Source organism: Myxine glutinosa, chromosome 5 (genome assembly GCF_964187855.1).
Source record: "Myxine glutinosa chromosome 5, kmMyxGlut1.1, whole genome shotgun sequence".
NCBI lineage: Eukaryota > Metazoa > Chordata > Myxini > Myxiniformes > Myxinidae > Myxine > Myxine glutinosa.
Window position 1 is genome coordinate 29,656,341 of NC_136265.1, and position 23,939 is coordinate 29,680,279.

Sequence of the window (23,939 nt, forward strand, 5' to 3'; positions counted from 1 at the left end):
CTAGTCCTAGTCCGTGGGTCTTAAGGCCCAGAGTAATGGCTTTCCATATAATGCCATTAAAACTTTCCACCTGACCGTTCGCCTGTGGCCTGTACGGAGTAGCATAACTGGAAGCGATATTCCGCTGTAGCAGAAAGGTTTGCACATCTTGGGACCAAAACACAGTACCGCGGTTGGTGTGTACATAACCCGGATTCCCGAACATGGAAAACAGAATCTGCAGACACGGAATAACTGTCCCCGCGGTCATGTCACTGCACGGGAAATCGAAAGGGAATCGGGAGAACTCGTCCATGATCGTGAGGAGAACGAGAGATACCCGAAGCCAGTAGACCAGCAGAAACAGGTAGACTTGAAGCCAGCAGGGGCCCTTTGAAGTCCATAGATAATCTCTCCCACGGCCTAGTAGCCTCGATCAGTGTACCCATCTGCGGTTTATAGAAATGCGGTTTGAATGCCGCACAAATGGGACAAGTGCAACACAGACGGCGAATGTCTTCAAAAGAGTAGGGCAAATTGCGACAGCGCACATAATGAGCTAGACGAGTCGTACTGGGATGGCACAACGTTTCATGAAGAACGCGCAGATCCTCAAAGGAGGTGAGACTCGCGCACACCGCTGGCAGTGATAGTGCGTCCGCTGCGAGATTATCCCACCCCGGGCGATACGTGATGCGAATGCTATAATCGGCTAACTCTATGTGCCATCGAGTGATTTTCTCGTTCTTGGTGCACTGGGCATGGCATGTATCGTACATAAAAGCGACACTTTGCTGATCAGTGATGACTTCAAAATGTTTGCCAAGCAAGTACGGTCACCAACGCCTAATAGACTCAACAATTGGATGCGCTTCTTTCTCGACAGACGAGTGACGTCTCTCCGCTGAGGAGAAAGTCCTTGAGAAAAAGGCCACAGGTTGCCCCCCTTGAGAGAGCGTGGCAGCTATCACGTGGTCCGACACATCGCTTTCCAAAACAAAGGGTATGTTTTCATCTATAGACGACACAGCGGCGCGAGCTATTTCTGACTTCAGCCCGTGGAAGGCGACCTTGGCGGCGTGACACATGGGGAACACTTTGCAATCCACAAGGGGACGGAGCTTTTCGGAGTAATTTTGGACCCACCTCGAATAAAGTGCAAACAGCCCGAGGTCACGCTTCAAAGAAGCACGGTCATGAGGCGGGTCCATGTTGAGCAAGGGTCGCAGGCGCTCCTTGTGTTGGGTGATAGTACCGTGGGTCACGGTGTACCCCAGAAGATCTATTGTCCGGGCCGAGTAGCGACATTTAGCCTCGTTCAGGGTCAGACGGTACTTGCGCGCAACCTGGAGGAAGCGCTGCAGATTAGCATCATGGTGAGCTTGATCGTACCCACAAACCGTTAAATTGTCCAAGTAAACAAAGACATCTGTCAAGTTTTCCTTAGCAATAATGTCATCAATGGCTCTTTGGAAACATGAACCCCATTTATGACTCCGATGGGCAAACGGGGGAACTGGTACAACCTCTGACCGGATTTGAAGCCAGTGTAGATGCGATCAGCTGCAGCAATCGGGATTTGATGATACGCACTACGGAGATCTGAAGTACTGGACATACTGTACTGAGCCACCTGTCGGACCAAGGCATCCAATCCTGGGAGTGGGTAGGCATCCAATTCCGTAAATCTATTAATAGTTTGCGAGTAGTCAATTACCAAGCGTTTGCGATGATTTTCAGTCTGGACAACCAAAACTTGCGCTCGCCAAGGCGATCGACTAGGTTCGATTATACCCTCTTTTAGGAGGCGACTAGTTTTCCTCAGCAATAAATTGCGTATCAGCCCGGGAGTATTGTCGCGATTTAATGGCGACCGGGGTGCAGTCAGGAGTCAGATTGGGAAACAGCGACAGGGGTTCTATTTCCATCCCGGACAGAGCGCATACAGAGAGAGTATTATCCTCGCCGAATGTCATTTCTAACCGACCATGACGATGGAGGAAATTGTGTCCCAACAGAACTTCTGCACATAACGTTGGTAAAACCATTAAACGAACATCCGGGTACATTATGCCATTGATCACGAACTTCACACGGCATTCTCCTTTAGTGCGCATCCAAAGCGCCTGGGAAGCCATGAAAATATGGCGCGATGTCCCGAGAATCCGTCAGCCGTGCTGCTGGACGAGTCTCATGTCAACATAGCTCTCGGTCGAGCCCATGTCAATCAAGGCGTTTGCCATCTGACCCTCAATCAGCACCGTAACAACAGCGCTGGACAGTCCGGGCGGCCCGGAAGATGTCGAGACCTCTAGAGGTCGCGATCGAGCCTCACGCGTGGGCCCGATGCCAGCCAGTGTCGCGCGTGGAGCCGATCGAGCCTCGGGCGGTGAGACGATCCCAGCCAGTGTCGAGCGTGTCCGCCGGCCTCGTGACGCGCAACATACTTTTGCAAAATGTCCTTTCCGGGCGCACGAGTGACACATCGCTTCCCGTGCCGGGCAAACTGACCTCATGTGATTTATATTGCCGCAAAAAAAAACACTTAGCGTTACTCCCGGCAGAAGGGGCCACGGAAGCAGCGGCTGCCAAACTCATGTTTGAAGCTTCGGAAGCTTCCGTTGTCTCCGATTCCAGTGGAGGATCGGCAATCGTGCGCTCCGCTGTAGCATAACTCTCTGGGCGTCTCTCTCCGGTTATGCCTGCTGTGACGTACGGGCGGCCGTACACCTCAGATTGCGTCTGTGCCTCGTGAAGCACAAGGGCCAAATCATGAGCCTTCTGTCGTGTTAGATCCGACGTCTCCAGCAATCTCTGTCATATGATCGGCGAGTAGATTTCAGAGACAAACGCATGGCGCATGAGGTAATCGCACACCTGCGCGTGCGTTCGGACTTCAGCAGTACAGTCTTTGGCTAAACGACGAAGCTCCTGGATGAAGTGGTCGATGGATTCTGAAGCGTCCTGTCGCCTGGAAGCGAGCTGGTAACGAGTGTAGATCACACTCCGAGTCTGAATGTAAATCGACGTAGCTCGGCTACTGCGGTAACATAAGTTTCACAATGAGAAATGTACTCATAAATGGTATGCGCCACATGGGAATGTAGGACAGCTAGCCTGATCTCTTCCGTGAGGGTCTGCATAGGAGTTTAGGTAGCTTGTCAGTGGTCGCAGCCAGTGTTTGAGCTGGGCAGACGAGTCCGTCGCCTGAGGGTCTCCTCTGAAAGTAGGTAGTTGTAACAACTTGTGAGACATGGCGATCTCGATCAAGACGAGGGAGGAATCTGATTCAGTGTTGTAAAAATCAAGGATACAACAATGTCTCAGATCATGAGTTTAATCAGATTCGATCCCCAGCAATACCTGTGGAAGAAATCGGCAAATATAATATCAGTACTCAGCATTCATCTGGAACAATAATGGGTGTGACATCCAAGCAAAAGCAAGCGATGAGCAAAGTGATTCTACGTACCATTCTAGACATGCACCTAAATAACACACGATATATGTCACAGGAGTGCTCGCTGCGCTTAATGTCCAGGATCTTTATAACTGCCGTGCAGCGGACAAAAGTCGCATGACACCTGGGCTTGAACTCAGACACAATTTCATGACAAACGTCATAACTCCGAAACCATGTGACACATGACGTCATGCTCCCTGACTTTTGTGTTCGTCATGGGTATGCGATTTTGCCTGTAAAGTTTGGCCTCGATCTGATCAGTCGTTTTGGAGAAAATTGGGTTTTAGTGGTTTCTCAGGCTTTCCACTCAAAACAATATGGCGGCCGAACCACGTGACCTACGACGTCATAATTTTATTTCTGCATCAATTTATACCGAGAAGATGCTCAAGAAATTTCATCCTGATCGGATAAAGTTTTCTACTTGTCGAATTATGACGTCATAACGGCGGCACCTATGACGTCATCATTCAGATATGTTATTCCGCATGGAGAGTTCTTTGCAATGAGACCTGTCTCAATTATTTATGTGCAGTGGTTTTTGAGATATAGAGGTGCATTTTTTTTTGGTTTTTCCAATATGGCGCCTGTACCACGTGACCTGTGACATAATATTCACTAAAATATTCCACAGGAGGAGGCCCTCCTATGGTGAAAATTGCATGTCAATCGGACCAACGGTTGCCGAGAAAATGAGTTTTTAAAATGTGGACATGGCATACACTTTACTTTACTGAAATGCAGACATGCACGTACGTACGTACGTACCTGAATGCTTAACCCTGCATTTCGCTTTGCTAGCGCAGGGTAAAAATACATAAACAAAATATTAATAAGATTTCAATGTTTTACATGCGCAAAATGTGTGAGAAAGTATTTTTTTTGTCCCCCATGCAGGGCCTTGTGGTGGTGGGAGGTGGGTGAGAGGTGAGGGGTGAGGGCGTGAGGGGGTTGAACACACAAATGCTTGAAAATATTTATATTGATGAATTTACAATGTGCTTCCTGTGGCTGCTTCAAATTCACTGCAAGTTGAGCTAACTCTCCTGGGAGGTCCATTGGTTCAATGATGGAAAGACGATGTAGAGTAGATTGCAGAGGGAGGACCATGAGGAAAGACTGTGTCGAGGGATGTTCACAGTAAATTTGGAAGTTTTGATTTTGAGAGATTTGTAGAGACTCGTGATTCGGAATTCAGAGAATTGGACATTTTTGGAGAGGAATTTTGAATATGGAGGAGGCAGTTGTGAGGAGAGGAGTCACATCCAACTTTCATCGTCAGATCCTCTGGTACCCTTTTTTTGTTGTGCATTCATCACTCCATGAGTGTAAATCAGTCACTCCATCACTTCAATCACTCCATGAGCATAAATCTGTCACTCCATCACTTCAATCACTCCATGAGCTTAAATCGGTCACTTCAATCACTCCGTGAGCGTAAATCAGTCACTTCAATCACTTCAATCACTCCATGAGCGTAAATCAGTCTATCTGTCACATCAATCACTCCATGAGCATAAATCAGTCACTCCGTCACTTCAATCACTCCATGAATCTGTGGTTCGACTCCACTTTTTAAGTTATTTATCTGAAATAACCTCATTGATTGCGTCCCAGTGTCCATATGACCGTTAATATTTGACTAAAACGTCTTCTCACAAACTACCCAACCAATTATGGACCAAAATTGGTACAATGTATCAATCGGGACAACAAGGTCTCATGGAGTTGTGCACCCCATCCGGATGTGCCCCCGATAGTGGGAGTTAAAGGGAGAGAAGGGGAGGACAGAGACGCCCCATATATTGGTATTGTTATGTTTGTGGGGGTAGGGATACTTTAGTCAAGGTAGATTTGTATAGGTAGGTGTTCCGAATGTCATGTAGAAACCTTGATGTAATAAGTACTTGTTTAGACCGTGTGTTCGGATTAAGCTTGTATATTTGTCCCCATCACGAGGGGGCAGGGCATGTCATTTAGCTCAGGGATTAGGTTAATTAATTCCTTGTATGTTGTTGCCTCTGTGATTTTTCCCGATGTCCCTTATGGCACCGCATTAGACACATTAGACGATCGCGCATTTAATGGCACTCAATAATAAAACATTCCGGAAGCAGGACATTGAGCACTGTGGCTGATAACACCAACTTGGATGATTTTAATCGCCAGGAACGCAACAGTATTTTATTCAAAAATCTTCTTCTGAGAAACCGCCAGACAGATCCAGACAAAACTCCCCACGAGGCATTGGGACCATGCCCTAATCTTAAGTTGTGCTCTTCATTAGCGTATATCCCTTAAAAGGGGGCCTTGGGCCCCCTCCCTGAATCCCTCATTTTCACGAAAACATCTCCACAACTGTCTGAGCGATACGGACCAAATTTGGTACAATGCATCAAGACAGTAAGGTATCATGGGGTGATGCTTCCCACATGGATCTGTCTCCCATAAGAGGCTGAAAAGGGGGTTCACCTCAAATTCAGGTAACATATTTTTAAAATCTTCCGAAAAACTGTGGGGAAATAACCGTCAATCCCCCACAGGTTTTTTTTTTTTTTTTTTTTTTGCTGCCGACACTCTCCAGATTTGTTTTATTTATTTTTTGTTTGTTTGTTTGTGTGTTTATTTGCATGCACAGTTGAGGCTCATGTAAGAATTAACACGTGAAACACGAAAACATGCACGGACACATAAAACATACAATTAAGGGAGTGGGAGACAAGAGGGGGAGAGAGGGGAAAACATTGAAGCACTACAACAGCAGAGTACAGGGATGTCGGTAGATCTGTGGAAGAGAGAGGGCTGGGGAGAGGGGGTTCTGTCACACTGTGCCAACCTGTGCCCTGGTGGCATACTACGGCTTCTCCACTGTTTCTCCAAAATGGTTCTGCGACTGTGGCAGTTCTTGTGCCATGGACACATTCAGGGTTCTTGTTCCTGAGATCGGTGCACCATTCTGCACACTGCTGACACCCCCAGGGTGCGTCCACTGAGCCAAAGCTCGTAATCTGATGTCGTGAGTTCTGGCTGTGGTGGAAAACAGTAATCTCTCCTTTCGATGTGCTATTCCAACCTCTCCACCCCGCACCCCAGTGTCCTCTCAACACATTTGAAAGGAATAACGACTCCGTTATTTTTGTTCTTCTCCAACCAATTTATTTTGTTTTTGTTCCCTTTTGCTCTCCATTGTTAATTAATTTTTTATTTATCTTGTCATTTTCAGTAGCCTTGTAATCAAAGACTATCGTTGTTTCAGATTAATCTGCGTAGTTTGGTGTTTATTCCTGTTTGCCTTTCATAAATTTGCCGATAATCAAGGTGGCTTCTGTTGTTCGGTGCATTTGAGATCGTTCGTTTCTTTGGTGTAAATGAGGTCAAAAGTAAAACTTTCAAGCGATTTACGTTCCTGCACGACATGAACAGCCATCTGAGCTCATATTTGAAATTGTTTGCAAATTGCTAATGGGAGGTCTGTGTCTGTGTCTTTGATTGCCTTTTTATAGCAGGTTTTGTTTTTCTGCAGAATCTTCTATTGTGGTGGTGAAGGTGGAACCTGTACCTACAAATATATCTCCCTCACAAGGTAAGATTCAAAGATAATATTGTTCAACTGGAAGATAACAATACTTTATGATGGGAATTGTTAAATTGATATATGTGGGAAAACTATATGCCCAGACCAGGAATCGAACACAGGTCCTCTGGAAAACCATACCAGTGTGCCCCAGAAGCATTGATGGAAAGAGAGTGGCAATCATATGTGTGGGAAAATTGCATGCTTGGTCAGGGTCGCCCAGATAGCTCAAATGGCAGAGCACTGGTACAGTTTTCCAGAGGACCAGGATCCGATTCCTGGTCTGGGCATGTAAATTTCCCACCTGCATCAATTTAATTATTTAATCCTGTTCATTAATGGGAATTGTGTTGAGTAGTCATTGAGATTGAATTTCACAACGTTATATTTTCTGCTTGTCTACTTTGCTTTACTTCCGGTTCCTCGGGCGAGTGAAGCGTACTTCGAGCTCTCCACGGCATCAAAGTTTAAGTATTTTCCCATTCTTGTCTTTGTCAAATTTCCACTGGTTATTTTACTGTGTACGTGTTATTGTGTGTTTCTAGTTAGTATTGGTTTGTAATTCGTACAAACTTGTATGTAATTAATCGTTTCCTGGGTCGTACCTCGTGCGCGGCCTGGTAACTTGAGGCATCCCTCCCCCCATCGGTGTTTTGTCAATTTAAGTTCTTTCCTTCGCTGTATTACTTGTTTCTTTTATTTTGTTTTCTCCCCCTCACCTCACCTCCCTAGACAAAGAATTCTATATTGATTCTTTCTCTCCTCCCGGACACGTGCTTGTTCGCTCTCCTCCTCGTCTCGACTTGTGCCCTGCCCCCTGTATCTCGTTTTTCTTCCGCCTCTGCTCCTTCTTTCTCAAATCCACGTTCTCGCTTGGAGACTTTTCCCAGATTGTTTTTCATGGTTTTCATGGTTCTGTTTGGATATTGTTGGAATATGTTTAAACTGCAGCCGTGATGCTGACGCCGCCCCCACCCCCCCCTCCAGAATTTCCATGTTTGAAACGTTTCCCAGTGTGTACCCTGGTCAGAATAGGTACACCGTATCCCTGCGTGTCGTAAGAGACGACTAAGAGGGTTGGCGTCAGGAAGGGCATCCGGCCATAAAAACATTGCCTCAAAAAGAGAACCATGACAATTACAACTACATATGGGCAGGGTGCAGCCCGAAGTGGAGATCGGTTTCTGAGGTTTGGGACATGGAATGTAGGGACAATGACAGGGAGATCAGGAGAAGTGGTGGAAGTATTGGTCAGAAGAAGAGTGGACATATGTTGTGTGCAAGAGACGAGATGGAAGGGAAGTGGTGTGAGAATGGTGAAGGGTAGGCAGGGACAGAAATACAAGTTTGTGTGGCAAGGGTGCCTGGAGGGCGTGAATGGTGTTGGTGTCCTGTTTTCTGAGGAGTTTGTAGACAGTGTGGTGAGTGTGACTAGAGTGAGTGATAGGTTGATGATGGTGAAAATGATGATTGGAAAGCTCTTGGTGAACGTCATCTCGGGATATGCTCCGCAGGTTGGTCGAAGCGATGAAGAGAAGGACAAGTTCTGGTGTGCGATAGAGAAGCTGATGGAAAACGTGAAAGATGAGGAAGTTGTTGTGGTGGGAGGAGACCTAAATGGACATGTGGGAAGGAGTATGGATGGTTTTGAGGGAGTTCATGGGGGTTACGGATATGGTGTGAGAAATGGAGAAGGTGAAAGGATTTTGGAGTTTGCTGATGGAGCTGATTTGTTGATTTGTAATACTCAGTTCCAGAAAGAGGATAATAAGCTTGTTACATACACGTCAGGTGGGTCGACGACAACCGTTGACTACCTGATGGTGCGTAGGCGAGATAGGGGGCATCTCCGGGACACAAAGGTGATCCCGGGGGTGGGGGAGGAGGCTGTTTCACAGCACCACTTGGTTGTCTGCGACATTAGGGTGAAAGGTGCAAGGAGAGCTCGGCGGGTGAAGTACCAACCGAGAATGAAGGTGTGGAGGTTGAAAGAGGTGACAGTAAGGGAGGCATTAAAAGAGAGGCTAAGTAGGGTAGAGGATGATGTGGTTGAGCTTGAAAGTGGTTGGATGTCAATGAAAGCTAGTCTGTTGGGAGCCGTTGGTGAGGTATGTGGATGGACAAAAGGACCACCGAGGCACTCGGAAACATGGTGGTGGGATGATGAAGTTGGAAAGAGGATTGACGAGAAGAGGAAGAAGTTCAAGGAGTGGCAGAAGGCGAAGGGTACGGGAGCAGAAACAGCAGAGCATGAAAGTTATAAGGCAGCCAGGAAGGCTGCAAAGAAAGAGGTAGCAAAGGCGCAGGAGGCATGTAGGAAAATGTTCGGAGAACGCTTGGATTCGGAAGAGGGTCAGAAAGCAGTATTCAGGATTGCAAAGCAGATAGCGAAAGAGAGGTGTGATGTGATGGGGGTGAGTTGCTTGAAGGATGAAGTGGGACAAATCGTTGTCGACCCAGATGGAATTAAAGGAAGATGGAAAAGATATATGGAAATGCTGTTGAATACAGAGAATGAATGGGATGGCAACATAGAGAGTAACCCAGTTTTAGGACCGGCAGAGAAGATAACTGAGAAGGAAGTTGAGGAAGCGATAAAAGCAATGAAGAGTGGAAAAGCGGGAGGGCCGACGGGAGTTGTGGGAGATATGTTGAAGGCAGCAGGAAGTTGGGGTGTGAAGAGAATGACAGAGATCTGTCATCTGGTGGTGAAAGAAGGCCGCATTCCATTGGATTGGGAACTGAGTACCCTCGTCCCTCTATACAAGGGGAAAGGTGACCCTCTGGAGTGTGGCTCATACCGAGTGATAAAGTTATTGGAGCATGGAATGAAGGTATTGGAAAGGGTGTTGGAGAGGAGGATAAGGAAGAAAGTGAAGATCGACGAAATGCAGTTTGGATTTATGCCAGGAAGAGGAACGACATATGCGCTTTTCATTGTGAGGCAGTTGCAGGAGAAGTACATGGAGAATTGGAAGAAGTTGTTTTTTGGGTTTGTTGATCTGGAGAAAGCATTCGATAGGGTTCCACGCAAAGTATTGACATGGGCATTGAGGAAGTTAGGAGTGGAGGAATGGTTGATCAGAGAGTGATGGCAATGTACAAAAGAGCGGGACAGCTGTAAGGACGAAGGACGGGAACAGTGGTGAGTTTGAGGTGAAGGTGGGAGTGCATCAGGGGTCGGTACTAAGTCCACTACTATTTGTAGCTGTGATGGAGGTGCTGGCTCAGAACATAAAGGAGGGTTTACCGTGGGAGTTGTTGTATGCAGATGATCTGGTGTTGATTGCGGAAAGTATGGATGGACTGAAGGAAAATATGAACACGTGGAAGGAATGTATGGAGACAAAAGGTCTGAAGGTGAATATCGAAAGACGAAGGTGATGGCAAGTGGTAAAGCATGTGGTGAGGTGGAAAGAACTGGGAAGTGGCCGTGTGCTGTGTGCAGGAAGGGTGTCGGAGTGAACTCCATTCAATGTACAATGTGTGCTGAGTGGGTTCATCAAAAATGTAGTGGTCTGAGAGGGTCATTAACCAGTGTGGCAGCTACATTCAAATGTAAGGTGTGCACAGAGGGAGCTGCAGATGGAGGAAATGGTGAGTTGGATCTTGGAGACGGCGTGAAGCTGGAAGGTGTGAAAACATTTTGCTACCTCGGAGACATGCTGAATGGAGAAGGTGGATCAGACTCGGCAACGGTTGCTCGAGTGAGATGTGCATGGAAGAAGTTTCGGGAACTGAGTGGCGTGCTGATGAGGAGGAGAGTGTCGCTGAAGCTGAAGGGAAAGGTGTATGCTGCATGTGTGAGAAGTGTTATGATTTATGGGAGCGAGACATGGGTAATGAACGTAGAGCAGCAACGAAGGCTGGAAAGGGTGGAAATGCGAATGGTTCGATGGATGTGCGGAGTATCGTTGAGAGAGAGGAAGACAAATGATGAATTGCGAAAGATGATGGGAATATTGCCTGTGATTGATGCTGTGAAGAGGAACAGGTTGAGATGGTTTGGTCATGTGTTGAGGAAGGATGAAAGTGACTGGTTGAGAAGAGTGATGGAAATTAATGTAGAAGGAAGTAGAGGACGGGGAAGACAGAGAAAGACTTGGCTAAAGATGGTGGAAGAAGAAATGCGGGCAAGGGGGTTAACAAGGAGAGATGCAGAAAATAGGGCAAAATGGAGAATCTTGTCATGGGGACCGCAAGGCTAACCCCCGCTCTAGCAGGGAAAATGGCCTTAAAATGCATGTTGTTGTTGTTGTTGTTGTTGTTGTTGTTGTTGTACTTTGCTTTACTTGACTTGTCAGGGCAGTGATTTCCCGTTTCAAAAAAGTGCCTCTTTCATCTAAAAACCCTAAATTCCATTTTGTGTTATTGTTACGGATTCGTCACTTCCGTCTTTGTGGTTGTCATCCACTTGAAGCATTTTTAGTTTCATGTACTATTATTGTTAGTTTGAGTGTGAAATGGAGATAACTGTCTTCAAAGGTAAAAATAATGTCTCAGAAGGAAAACGAGATGGGTGAGGGAGAAAACGGAAGAAGAAGAAAAAGAAGAAGAAGAAGCGGCGGGCGAGCGGATCAAGTGGAAATGCATTATGCATTATGTTTTCCACTCTGTCAAAGCGCCTTTGGGCTTCTGGAAAAGCGCTATACAAAATAAATGAATTATTATTATTATTATTATTAAGTGAGATCGGGGAAGGAAGGCCTATCTGCTTCGAGGTGTCGAGTGGACGCTGGTGGACATTGGTCACGAGCGAATATTGGTTTCCTTGGGAAAGGAATTCCTGTGACAGTCGTTATTGCTGTGGCAAATAAACCTGTGTGACGGGTTTTGCTTTTGGTTCCGAAAGTGAATCATCGCTGGAGAGCAGGTACGCCTTCATTACCGACCCGTCCGCCATTTCACCTCGCACCAGCCATTTCACCTCGCACCCGCACCAGCCATTCGCCTGGTTCTCGTGTGTGTCGTGGATTTCGCTTGGGAACTCTCGGTTCTCCGCTTGGGAGCCACTGATCGTTCATGTCAGCGTCATTGTCTGGTGAACCGAAGGTGTGAATTCCCAGTCGCCTTTTGGGTGAACTTTTACTGGACCGACGTCGGCCCGACACCTCACCAAGCGGCTCGTCTGCAGCGTCGACTGTTAGCCGTTCTGGGTCCAGGTCTCAGTACGACCTTTTCTTGTGATCGCGAGAGCCAAGGGGATCGACTTTGGCCTGGTATCGTGACACAGTGACGTTGGGGGATGTTACCGATTGTTCACGTGGGAATACCGTGAGTTATTGATTCAGGAAATTGGTGGTACCATCATAGAAATTATATGGTGTTTGCTGTGCAAGTGAGGTTTTCTTGTACGTGCGTTACTTGTTATTATTGTGTGGTTTTAATACAATACTTGGTTTTTGTAACAATTGATTGGTGTGGTTTCACCATTGGTCATTGGCACACACAATAGCACATCTTTCTGTTGTGACTCCTTTCGGGGCTCGGAGGTACACCGTGGCCGGGGTTTGGGGAGGAGCACGTAACAGTTATCAACAGAGAAAGCAACATTTATTTTTTGTACTTTCATTGAAAAAGAAAATGCATTTTCCTCAAGTCCGCCCCCCAAATCCTCTGCGGTATTCCTGGGCGATGCATTTTGCCACTCAAGTGACATGGAAACGCGGACAATGGTGAAGTGAAATTGTAAATGCCAGGTCGGTTAAATGAGAAGTACAGGTATCGCCATTCCTACATTCATCTGAATAGGCACTTCCTCCTCTGTGCTCGGTGGTTGTCTTCGCCAGTCGGCTTGGCGTGCGGTTTATTTCACGCCATCCATTAGTCGAGACAGTGTTCTGATGCCGACTCGCATTTTGCTCTCCATGAGGCTTTTTGGAGCTCGTGATCTTACCAGTGCGATCACCACGGGCTATTTTCTGCTTCTGTCTCACTGGGAACCTGAACAGCTCTTTTTTTAATCCAGGCTGTGCCATTAAGGGCTTTACATTGCATACATCCTTGCTTCCCACATATGGGAAGTTCATATAAAGGGGCACCCTACATCTGGCAAATAAAATACATTGACTTATTCATCTAGCTCTATGAATCAAATTGGCGCCCCTTTACATGAATCTTTCTAGAGCATTACTTGGTTCCTCCTGAGAACACAAGGGTAGTGCTGCATGCACACAAAATTTTTGAATGTCCCTTCTTTTCAATTGTTTGCCTCTTGGCAGATACCATATAAAGGGGCCTTTTCTATGCCCCTGACATTTTCCCCAAGATGACAATGGGGAGGAACTGGACAAAAGGCAGGGGAGGGAAACAAGTAGGAATGGAGGGATAGGAGTTTAATGTGAGCAGGGGGAAGCTACTGGAGAACAATGTAGGTATGCGAGTGTCATTGGTTGTTATCTCCATATCCAGGCTTCAGCAGGTGGAACAGAGCCCTCTCTGGTCTCAAAGTATCTACTTCCGTGTGTGCATGAAAGGTGTTGTTGGCTGCTATCTCCACACGTGCATGGGTTTCAAGAGGTGGAACTGAGATCTGCAAGGTTTCAAAGTATGTGTGTGTGTGTGTGCGCCAGTTCGTTATTGCTTTTCAGAGCAGGTTTTTCTTTTTCTGCAGAATCTTCTATGGTGAAGGTGCAACCTGTCCTGACGAATGGATCTCCTTCACAAGGTAATAATCAAACAATATTGTTCAACTTGAAGGTAACGATACTTGAGTATGAGAATTGTGTTACAGCGCTGTCAAGTTTGGATTCCACAATATTATATTTTGTTCTTCTATACTTTGCTTATTCAACTTGTAGAGATTCCCTTTTTTAAATGTGCCTTTTCCATCTAGAAACCCTAATTTCAAGTTCAGAAAATTAATTGCATTTAAGGTTATCAATTTAGAAAGAAACATTTATTTTGTGTAATTGCATCCCGGTCGATCGCTGAATTAATGCCAGGGGGGTGGACTCAGCCTGTCATCCTTCCGAGGTCGGCAAATTGAGTACCAGCTTGCTGGGATGAATGATCACGGTGTGTACCCCGGTTTAGAATAGGTACACCGTATCCCTGCGCATCGTAAGAGCGTGACCAAAGGTTGGTGTCAGGAAGGGCATCCGGCCATAAAAAAAAACATTGCCTCAAATAGGGAACCATGATTGTCATGGGGCCTGCAAGGCTAACCCCAGCTCTAGCGGGGAAAATGGCCTTAAAACGATCATTCATTCATTCATTCATTCATTTTCATTCATTCAATTGCGTTGGAAGAAAAAAAAACGTTTTTTCTTAAAATCCTCCGCAGTGTCCCTTGGGGTTTTTTCTGATTCTGCCACGCGTTAACGTGCCGATTAGTGTAATGAAATAGTAAAATGAAAAATCATTTTTTCCGGTTCCAGGCCTGTTGCACATGGACGTTTGGATTGAACGTTCCTCCTTCCAGTTCATCAAAGCGAATATTTTATTTTATTTTTTTTGTTTGCCGAGTCGAGGCTCGTGGAAGAGCTAGAACACAGAACGGAGCAGGATGCAACATAACAAAAGGAACAGCAGAAAGAGAAGGGGAAATGCCAACATCTGGGCCGAGGGTGAAGATAGACAGATGCGGATAACAATGAGATGATGTGAGATAGTGTTGAACAACTGTCTTGAAGACCTAGAGGGAAGAATGAGGTTGAAGAGAGTGTGGAAGTTGGTTCCACATGCGGGGAAAAAAAGATGAACGAATGAGTGAATGTGAGCAGTGATCCTGGATTTTGGTTTCACCAAAATGGGGTTTATGATGGACCGTGTGTCCTGCAGAAATCTTGGGGGGAGGGAGGGGAAGGTGGGGGACAAATCGCGGAAAGAGCAGAGGATGCAATACCAGAAAGGAGGCGGTAGAGGACAGAAACAAGTGACGTGTCTATAATGGGAAATTGAAAGGCCCATAGTCTCCAATGATGTTGAAGTCCTGAAAAATCAACCCCATCCAAAACCATGATCTTTCATACCCTAATTAACCCCTTTCCCACCCTCCCCCAAATTGCTAGTTTTTCCTTCCTGCCCGAGAGTTTGCTTCTGTATCCATATTGTCCACTCCCTGAATTTTCCCCAACCCTTCCACCTTACCTGCGTACCCTGTTGTCCGTTTGTCTATTATGTCCCTATGCCCTGCTATTGGCATTTCCACCTTCCTTTTCTGCTGTTACATTTGTCCTCTTCTGTCCTGATCTGTCCTGTGTTCTCGCTCTTCCATGAGCCTTGACTCTGTATACAAAAGCACTCTGTATACAAACCCCCACCTCGAAAGATGCACAGGTGCATTAAATTTCATTTGTTGAAAAATTTGAACTTTTCACACCTGACGATGTTTCACCTGTATCTCAATGGAGTGCTTCTCTCCTCTCTTAGCTGGCACCCAACGTAACATTTGTGTCGACGGAATGCTGTAAACTATCAAACTTTCAAAATCCTCCAATCTCCTGCATTGAGGCAGCAGCACAAAACCTGTTGCACTAACATCACAGAAGGGTTGCTGGCTCTCTTGATTTAAATATATATATTGCCACCTGTCCTCTGGTCTGGTTCCATCGGCACTTTCAGTCACCAACCCTCTCCAGCTGCTCCTGGATGCATGCTTTCTTCTGGTAAAGCTGACCAGGAAAAATCCCCAAAATCCTTGCTTAGATAACCACCTCCACCACCCTTCACTCTTTGTTCTCCCCTCCCCCCCTCCAATTTGTAGAACCACTTCCTGAGGCTGTTTGATTCCACCATTCCATCAATAACTGCCATAACCCAACGCTCCTACTTGCAGGTTTCAAACTGTCGTTAATGCTGAGCTTGGCATATATTGAAGAATTAAAACGCTTTGTTGCTCTAACATTGGATTTTGTGCAGGTGAAATTGGTGCCATTGAGAGGAGGGTTCGCCATGATGATGCTCTTCCAACTTCAAACAACATCCATGTGAAAGAAGAACTGAGTGAAGATTCTTGCAATGCAGATGGTGAGCTCAGAGGCTTGTTACCCCACACACACGCACACGCATAAGGTTCAGCAATTGGTTAATGTCCATCTGACTGTAAACGTCAGTGGAACAACTTTATTTCAATTCAATGTGATGTTTTGAAAACGAATCAGAACATGAATCGGAAAACGAATCTGCCTATTTACAAAACTTCCTGAACATCCCGAACGCACATGCACAGAGAGGAATGAGGTAATATTCTTACTCTGTCTGCCTGGCACTCAAACAACATTGAAAATCATTCCAAACAGGAAATTTACTGTTTTTTTAAGAACGTCATATTGGACACAAACAACAGCCATGAATAACTAATGTGACGTGTTTGTTGCGGTGGTGAAATAGCCACTGCACAAACGGTGGGAAATTGCGGAATCAATTTATTTATATGACTTTTTCAATCTTTATTTTATTTATATAGAATTATATACTTGAACACTGTAGAACAAAAATGACCTTCTTGTAATTAGCGAGAACCTCCAGTTTCGCAGTTATTGGACATGTTAAATATGGTGGTGTATAAGACCGCTTCAACAGCGCTAAGCTCTCAAACAGTTTTTGCTTAGAACGTCAAAACTTGCATCAAAAGGAGGTGAGAGATTCAATGTGAGCAGTTTTGGTTGTGAATGAATGAATGAATGATCGTTTTAAGGCCATTTTCCCCGCTAGAGCGGGGGTTAGCCTTGCGGGCCCCATGACAATCATGGTTCCCTGTTTGAGGCAATGTTTTTATGGCCGGATGCCCTTCCTGGCGCCAACCCTTGGTCGCCTCTTACGATGCGCAGGGATACGGTGTACCTATTCTAACCGGGGTACACAAAGTTTTGGTTGTAATGAGATCATTTTAATAGAAGGTGTATGATTGCTGATTTCCGAAGCAAAATCGATGCTAATGCTTCTCAGGGCTGCTGTGTGGTGTGCGGTTTGTGGGAGGAGAGTAAATGAGTGTGCCAGTTGATCACCTTCAGGTAGTGATTCTTGCAACTATTGCACAGATATTGTAGGAGACGCATCGTGAATAAAACGCCAGAAATCTTCCCACAACAAAACTATTTTTCCCACATTTGTTGAACAACAAAATAAAGGAACTAAATGTTTTTCTTTGATCCAAGTTCCTGCATCAGGTGAATCGTTCAATTTGGACACACTTGCTTGTTGAAACACAAGAATGTGTGGCGTCATGTTCAACAAATTCAGGTGCATCTAACCGAAATGTTGTTACCGCGCTGGATCTCGGAACTATAAGGGAGTGTATCCTTGGTTCTCCTCAAACTTTCCAGGCCTGAGGCTACCGTGCACGAATGACTTTGTGACTTCGTGCAGGTTGCTGGTCAACCATGTGTTCCAGTATCTGCCGTCTATAACCGTTTAACTAGAGGTCACGTGGGCTCCTGACCAGGGCACGCACCCTTGATGGGCACCACCCTTATCTTAATTAGATCTAGATGCGGCCGAGCGTTGAACCGCGGGGTACATATCGGACTACAGAGCCAATCCGTCGGGGATTTATGTTTTGTTTCTGAAACTTTCAATTTTGTTGCACTTTGTACTTCTCTCTCCCCACTGACGTGGTTAAAATATTTGTAAAATTAAATACCTCGCTCAAAATATGAAAAGGCCTCAAAATACGTTAATTGACTTCCAAATGCAGGCTTCATGAAAGTGTAAGTTTGCTGATTCATTGCTATTTCACATACATCCTCATGTGTTGTATGTATTGCATCCCTATGATAAAAGTTCTTCTTTTTTTCTGACCAATCTTTAGAAATACGGACACCAATATTCAAGATGTTATCCATCACCAAGAATGGTGTGACGCTCACGGAGAATGCTTCGCCACAACACAAGGAAGGTGATGGTGTGAAATCTATCGATGACAAATGGAAAAATATTAATGGACACGAACAAAGGAAGATTCCCACTTCACAAAAGATACACACGTGCACCGTGTGCAATCAAACATTTGGATGCATTCCAACGTATCAGGTACACATGAGGATCCACCCTTCGGAGAATCAGTTCAAGTGTTCTGTATGTTTCACATTATTCTCTGACATGTCAACGCATGAGAATCACATGAGAACACATCTTGGGGAAAAGCCTTACAAGTGCCTTATATGTGATAAATCATTCAAATGGAGGTCAACATACGAGGAACACATGAGGATTCATACCGGAGAGAAGCCATTCAAGTGCACCGTGTGCAACAAATCATTCAGAATGAATAAACACCACAAGAACCACATGAGGACTCACACTGGGGGGAAAACCTATAAGTGCACCGTGTGCAACATGTCATTCAAAAGGAATCCAAGCTGCCAGAAACACATGAGAACCCATGTTGGTGACGGGTCGTACAAGTGCACCATGTGTAATAAATCGTTTGGACAGCACTCCAAATGGAAATTGCACATGAGGATTCATGCTCCAAAAAAAACATTCAAGTGCAATGTCTGTAATAAATTATTCACTGCCAAACGGCTGTGTCAAAATCACATTCGGACACACTCTACTGAGAAGCTGTACAAGTGCACCCTGTGCAGCAAATCGTTCAGTTATGACGCGGGCTGCAAACAGCATATGAAGACTCATAATAAAGAGAGGCCATACAAGTGCACCGTGTGCAGTAAATCGTTTGGTTATGACGCGGGCTACAAACAGCACATGAGGATTCATAGGGAAGAGAGGCCGTTCAAGTGTGGCAACTGTAATAAATTATTCCGTACCAAGGCGCACTGTCAGGAACACTTGATGACCCACACTGGGGAGAGGCCGTATAAGTGCACTGTTTGCAGCAAATCATTCAGGAAGAAGGCAAACTGCCGGGTACACATGAGGACCCACACGGGCGAGAGGCCCTATAAGTGCACATGGTGCAGCAAATCATTCAGTACCAAAGATCATTGCCAGATACACATGAGGATCCATACTGGAGAGAGACCGTATAATTGCACTGTGTGCAGCAAATCATTCATGGCCAAGGAACACCACCACGTACACATGAGGATCCATACTGGGGAGAGGCCGTATAAGTGCACTGTGTGCAGCAAATCATTCATTAAGAAAGAACATTGCCAGATACACATGAGGATCCATACTGGGGAGAGGCCGTATAATTGCACTGTGTGCAGCAAATCATTCATGGCCAAGGAACACCACCAGGTACACATGAGGATCCATACTGGGGAGAGGCCGTATAAGTGCACTGTGTGCAGCAAATCATTCATGAAGAAAGAACATTGCCAGATACACATGAGGATCCATACGAGCGAGAGGCCGTATAATTGCACTGTGTGCAGCAAATCATTCATGGCCAAGGAACACCACCAGGTACACATGAGGATCCATACTGGGGAGAGGCCGTATAAGTGCACTGTGTGCAGCAAATCATTCATGAAGAAAGAACATTGCCAGATGCACATGAGGATCCATACTGGGGAGAGGCCGTATAATTGCACTGTATGCAGCAAATCATTCATGGCCAAGGAACACCACCAGGTACACATGAGGATCCATACTGGGGAGAGGCCGTATAAGTGCACTATGTGCAGCAAATCATTCATGAAGAAAGAACATTGCCAGATGCACATGAGGATCCATACTGGGGAGAGGCCGTATAATTGCACTGTGTGCAGCAAATCATTCAGTACCAAGAAACAGAGCCAGGTACACATGAGGACCCATTAGTGGATTAGTTGTGAATACCTCCCCTGTGAGCAAACCCAAGCGACGGCAAGCTATTAAGCCAACCAGTGAGGATAAAGGGATCAGGCAGATGCGCAACGCTGGCAAATACCATCTTGGCACAACTCCGCTGAGTGCCACTGATGACCCCTGTCAAGCACTCAAAGCCCTACGGCCTTTTGGGGAAAGCAAAATGGCTGGCTGTAACCAAAATATGCCAATCAATGCCAATCAGTCACAGAAAATGCTGAACAGGAGACTGACCCCTTGGAGGCTGAGGCCTAAGTCTGTGCGGCACCACCGAGCAGCTGGAATGTGTGCTGAAAAGGATAATGACTGCACCCTTCTCCAGTGAGGAAGGGGATCCTTGCCTTACGAGTTCCACAACAAAGCTAAAAGGGTGTCACCTTTTCTACAACCAACAACTACCAGGGTCCAGATGAACAGAGTTGTTTGTTCTCGTTGTTGGTGGATGATCTTGGCTTAGTCGGTGGTGCATGACGATAGGATAGGAGATAGGCAGGTTGGAACTGGAACTGGAACAGAGCTGGAGCTGGGAAGCCCGAGATTGCTGTTTGGCGGAACAGAGTGCTGGGTGAGTGAGCGAATCAGGTGTCATGCAGAGTGCACTCATTAGGGCCAAGCCAAGCCACACACTCACACACACGTTAAGGAATCTCACAACGATAAGTAAGCCTATCGCCTTGTGCATTCTTTTCTTCCCTTAAATCGTCTACTTTGAACGCAGGATCATCAACAGCGGCATCACTGCTTCCTCTTCTTTTCAGGGACGGAACCACAGATACACACTGCACCTCTGCCATATGCACCTTGGACACCAAACAGTATTCCTCCTTTTACCCCCTCCCTTAGTATATGGGTGACTTGGCATGACAGCCCAGGCCTGGTGAGCAAAGAGTTCAAAACCACCTCCCCCTTTCATTCTTGCTTGACTCTTTACCCTTCGGATGTTCTGATTGGACACGCATATACTATGCTTTGAGATAGGTAAGGAGTAGGTATTGTGCTGCTCTTCGTCTCTTTTCTTTGTTGTATATTGTGTTTGCACCTTTTATTGCTTGCAATTGTTCTCCCTTGTACATTTTTGCATTCCTCCCCTAATTAGTTGCATGTGCATTTTTGACCCAACGTTTTGATTGTTCCTTAATTGCTCGTCATTAAAGTGCTTCAATCCCACCGCATGTTCTCCATTGCCACATTTCACATTCATTGTAAATAATAAACACACGATTGTTGAACTCTTTTTCCAATCTGTCTGTGTCTGCCTTTTTCCTCCATTGGTTTAACGCAGTCCGCACCTCGTTAGCTTGGGAGATTATAATTCCCCAATTAATTAGCGCTAATCTGTAGATTCCGGTGTGCACTAGCGGTTGCTGGGCCGCATCTAATTAAGATCTAGTTAAGATAAGCTCAGTGCACATTGAGGGCGTGAGATCTGATGGGAAAGCTACGTGACCTCAGGTAAACAGTAATCAGACAGAGGACCCTGGGTAACCTGGGAGACTAATTGGCACTTGCGGATGATTAGCAACCCGCTGCGACACGAAGTTATTTGTGCTCGGTGGCCTCAGGTCTGGTAGTTTTGGAGGAACCAGGGCAATCACCTCTCGTAGTAAACCCCAAAAGTGCTGGAACTTAAAGCAGAAGGAAATCGTCCTCCACTGTAATAACAATAATAATAATAGAGTCTTATATAGCCCCATCAAGCAGAGTAAACGATCCTCATGGCGCTTTACATTATCATGCGAACGCACACACACCGCACACACATACACAAACATACACACACACAGACACACCTTCACTCTTGCCCTATTCCTCTCCCTCCCCATTCAAAACCCACAGATGTGTACTCCCCCTCCTCCTCCCCTCCCTCCCCCGCACATGTACACAGACATACTCTCGATCTCTGTCCCACCTCAAACCAAAGGGAAAACAGGACTTAGACTTTAAAAGACTTGTGAAACAGATAGGTTTTGAGGGAGGTTTTAAAGGCGGGAAGAGAGTCAACATGTCGAACAGAGGAAGGCAAGTCATTCCAGAGCAGAGGTGCAGCAACGTATTCTGCGTATTCTGCAACTGTAGAACGTATTCTGCGCACGAAGCATGGGGAAATGAACAATTTGGTCAATGAATAATGATCCTTTACTGAAAAAAGAGGTGGATATTTTGAGTTAAGGGAGAACTTCCTCCCATCTTCTGAAACCCACAAATGGAGATAACAAACAATGGGAGAAGCCATTTAAGTGCAGTTGCTGTGATAATTCATTCCGCGACAACTCAGTCTGCCTGGCACACATGATAACCTCCACTAGGTAGAAGTAACCCTGGAATAAATGCAAATAATTGAACAAAAGTAGAAAAACGAGAAAGCATCTGAAAATTCCCTTTCGTGGTTTCAACAAATTTGAAGATACAGTATATTTCTAAATAACATTGTTGTAAACCCCTTTTCCTTGTGTTACGGACAAGTATTTTAATTTAATCGTGCTTTGGTGAAGGTTCTGTTGACTGTTAAAATTCCTGGTAAGTCATAACAATAATACCAACAACAATGGAAGCAACAACAATATGAGATATAACAAGGCACCAACAGTTTGCAAATGGAGAAGGAACACAGAAGACAACGACGCTTCCCTGAGCTTTCACGTTCGTTTTCAAGCAGAACGAATCATTTAAAACAAACCTACCCAGTGAAGGAGGAATCGTGGGTCTTTTGGATGCGAACCTTGGAGGTTCAGTGACTCACCTATTCCTTGACCAAGATGGAACAATTTCAACCCATTGTGCGTTGGTCTATGGAGATTCAGCTGCGCTTCTTGCAACAAACCCAGTGAGGTATTCTTCACTTAACTCCCTCTTCTCGTAACATCGACTTGTCGGACAATGCACCGCTGTTGTCTCGGTGACGATTTCAAAGCTTGTATGTTGGTGCTATTTCAGGTAAATTATGTGCCATTTTTGTAAAGACCATCCGTGTCCTCTTTGTATTCAGACTTCTTCTTCCGGATGCTAAACACGACTAAAACAGCTAAAAAACAACAACTGACTTTTGGGTGACCTTGACCTTTTCAAAGGTCAGTTGACCGTAAATTGTAAAGTTTTTCTTGAAAATTTGTGATGACAAAAGCTCAAATCGTAGAAATTGTTTTGGCTTGGACACACAGCATACAAAATGTCCGGCTTTCCGTCTGTGATAGGTTCTTGTCACCGCAATAACTTGCGAATGGCTGAAGGGACTTAAGTCAAACTTGGTGCAGATATGTATAATGTAAACATGAACTGATTAGATTTTGGGGTCAAGAAGTCAAATGTGATACTTGAGAACAGCTGAAGGGATTTAAATTAAACTTGGGATAAGTATGAAAAATGATATAATAATATGGGTGGAGACATATCGATCGACGTAGTGACGTCGAAGAGTGCCGTTCTAGTTACCCTCGCCTGAGGAGAGGGTATTGCAATTGAGTCCGTTTGTTTGTCCGTCTGTCTATTTGTCCGTACAGAATAAATATGATTTTCTCTGCAACCGTTGATCCGATTGACAGGAAATTTTCACCATCGGTGCAACTCCACCTGCATAATTTTTTGTGATAATTATGATGTCATAGGTCACGTGGTTTGGCCGCCATCTTGGAAAAACCAAAAAACTTTGCACCTCTATATCTCTGAAAGTGCTGAATAGAAAAATTGAGACATAGCTCATTGTAAAGAACTCTCCACGGGGAATGACATCTGTTGATGTCATCGGTGTCTGCATTTTGACGTCATAATTCGACAAGTACAAAATTTCATTTTGTACTTGTCGGGGGGTTAGTCCCCCTTCTATTTTCACTGGCCGTCTCCGCTCCTGAAGCTGCACAGCTCCCTCCAGGGAGGCAGGTGAGCAACCTCGTTCGAGACCGCGGACAAGATGTTAATTGCCGAGCGGATTAGCAGCCGCGGCTCGAACCGTTAACATTCACTACCCCGATTCTAAACGTTGGCCAAATCGTGCCACAGGTATTCAAAGGGGGAAATCACAAAAATGAAATGGATGTAAAGGAAAGAAGGCAAGGTAGGAAGAACAGGATTTATTACTAACTATTATGTACACAATCAAAGAAACCAAGGGAGATGGAAAGATACGAAAATAAAGACAGAAGGAGTAAGACACAGTGCAAATATTAACTTACCTAAACAGGCTTAACTTATAACCCAGACAACATAAAGGACGGGCGACAATCAGAC

The 23,939-nt window shown here is 45.4% G+C and overlaps 1 protein-coding gene across 2 annotated transcripts in view; it reads left to right on the plus strand.

Annotated features, from left to right (window-relative positions):
- Positions 1 to 23,939, plus strand: part of LOC137427764 (uncharacterized) — a 66,039-nt gene that overhangs the window by 5,840 nt on the left and 36,260 nt on the right. The window contains exons 2-6 of one of the 2 annotated variants that reach the window (XM_068117483.2): positions 4,340 to 4,369; positions 6,966 to 7,025; positions 13,630 to 13,683; positions 15,879 to 15,986; positions 17,770 to 20,952. In XM_068117483.2, coding sequence (XP_067973584.2) covers positions 4,340 to 4,369; positions 6,966 to 7,025; positions 13,630 to 13,683; positions 15,879 to 15,986; positions 17,770 to 19,691 — 2,174 coding nt within the window. In that variant the 3' untranslated portion in view covers positions 19,692 to 20,952. Of the gene's footprint in view, positions 1 to 4,339; positions 4,370 to 6,965; positions 7,026 to 13,629; positions 13,684 to 15,878; positions 15,987 to 17,769; positions 20,953 to 23,939 lie in introns of those variants that run through there. The other variant, XM_078777791.1, reaches the window with a different exon arrangement.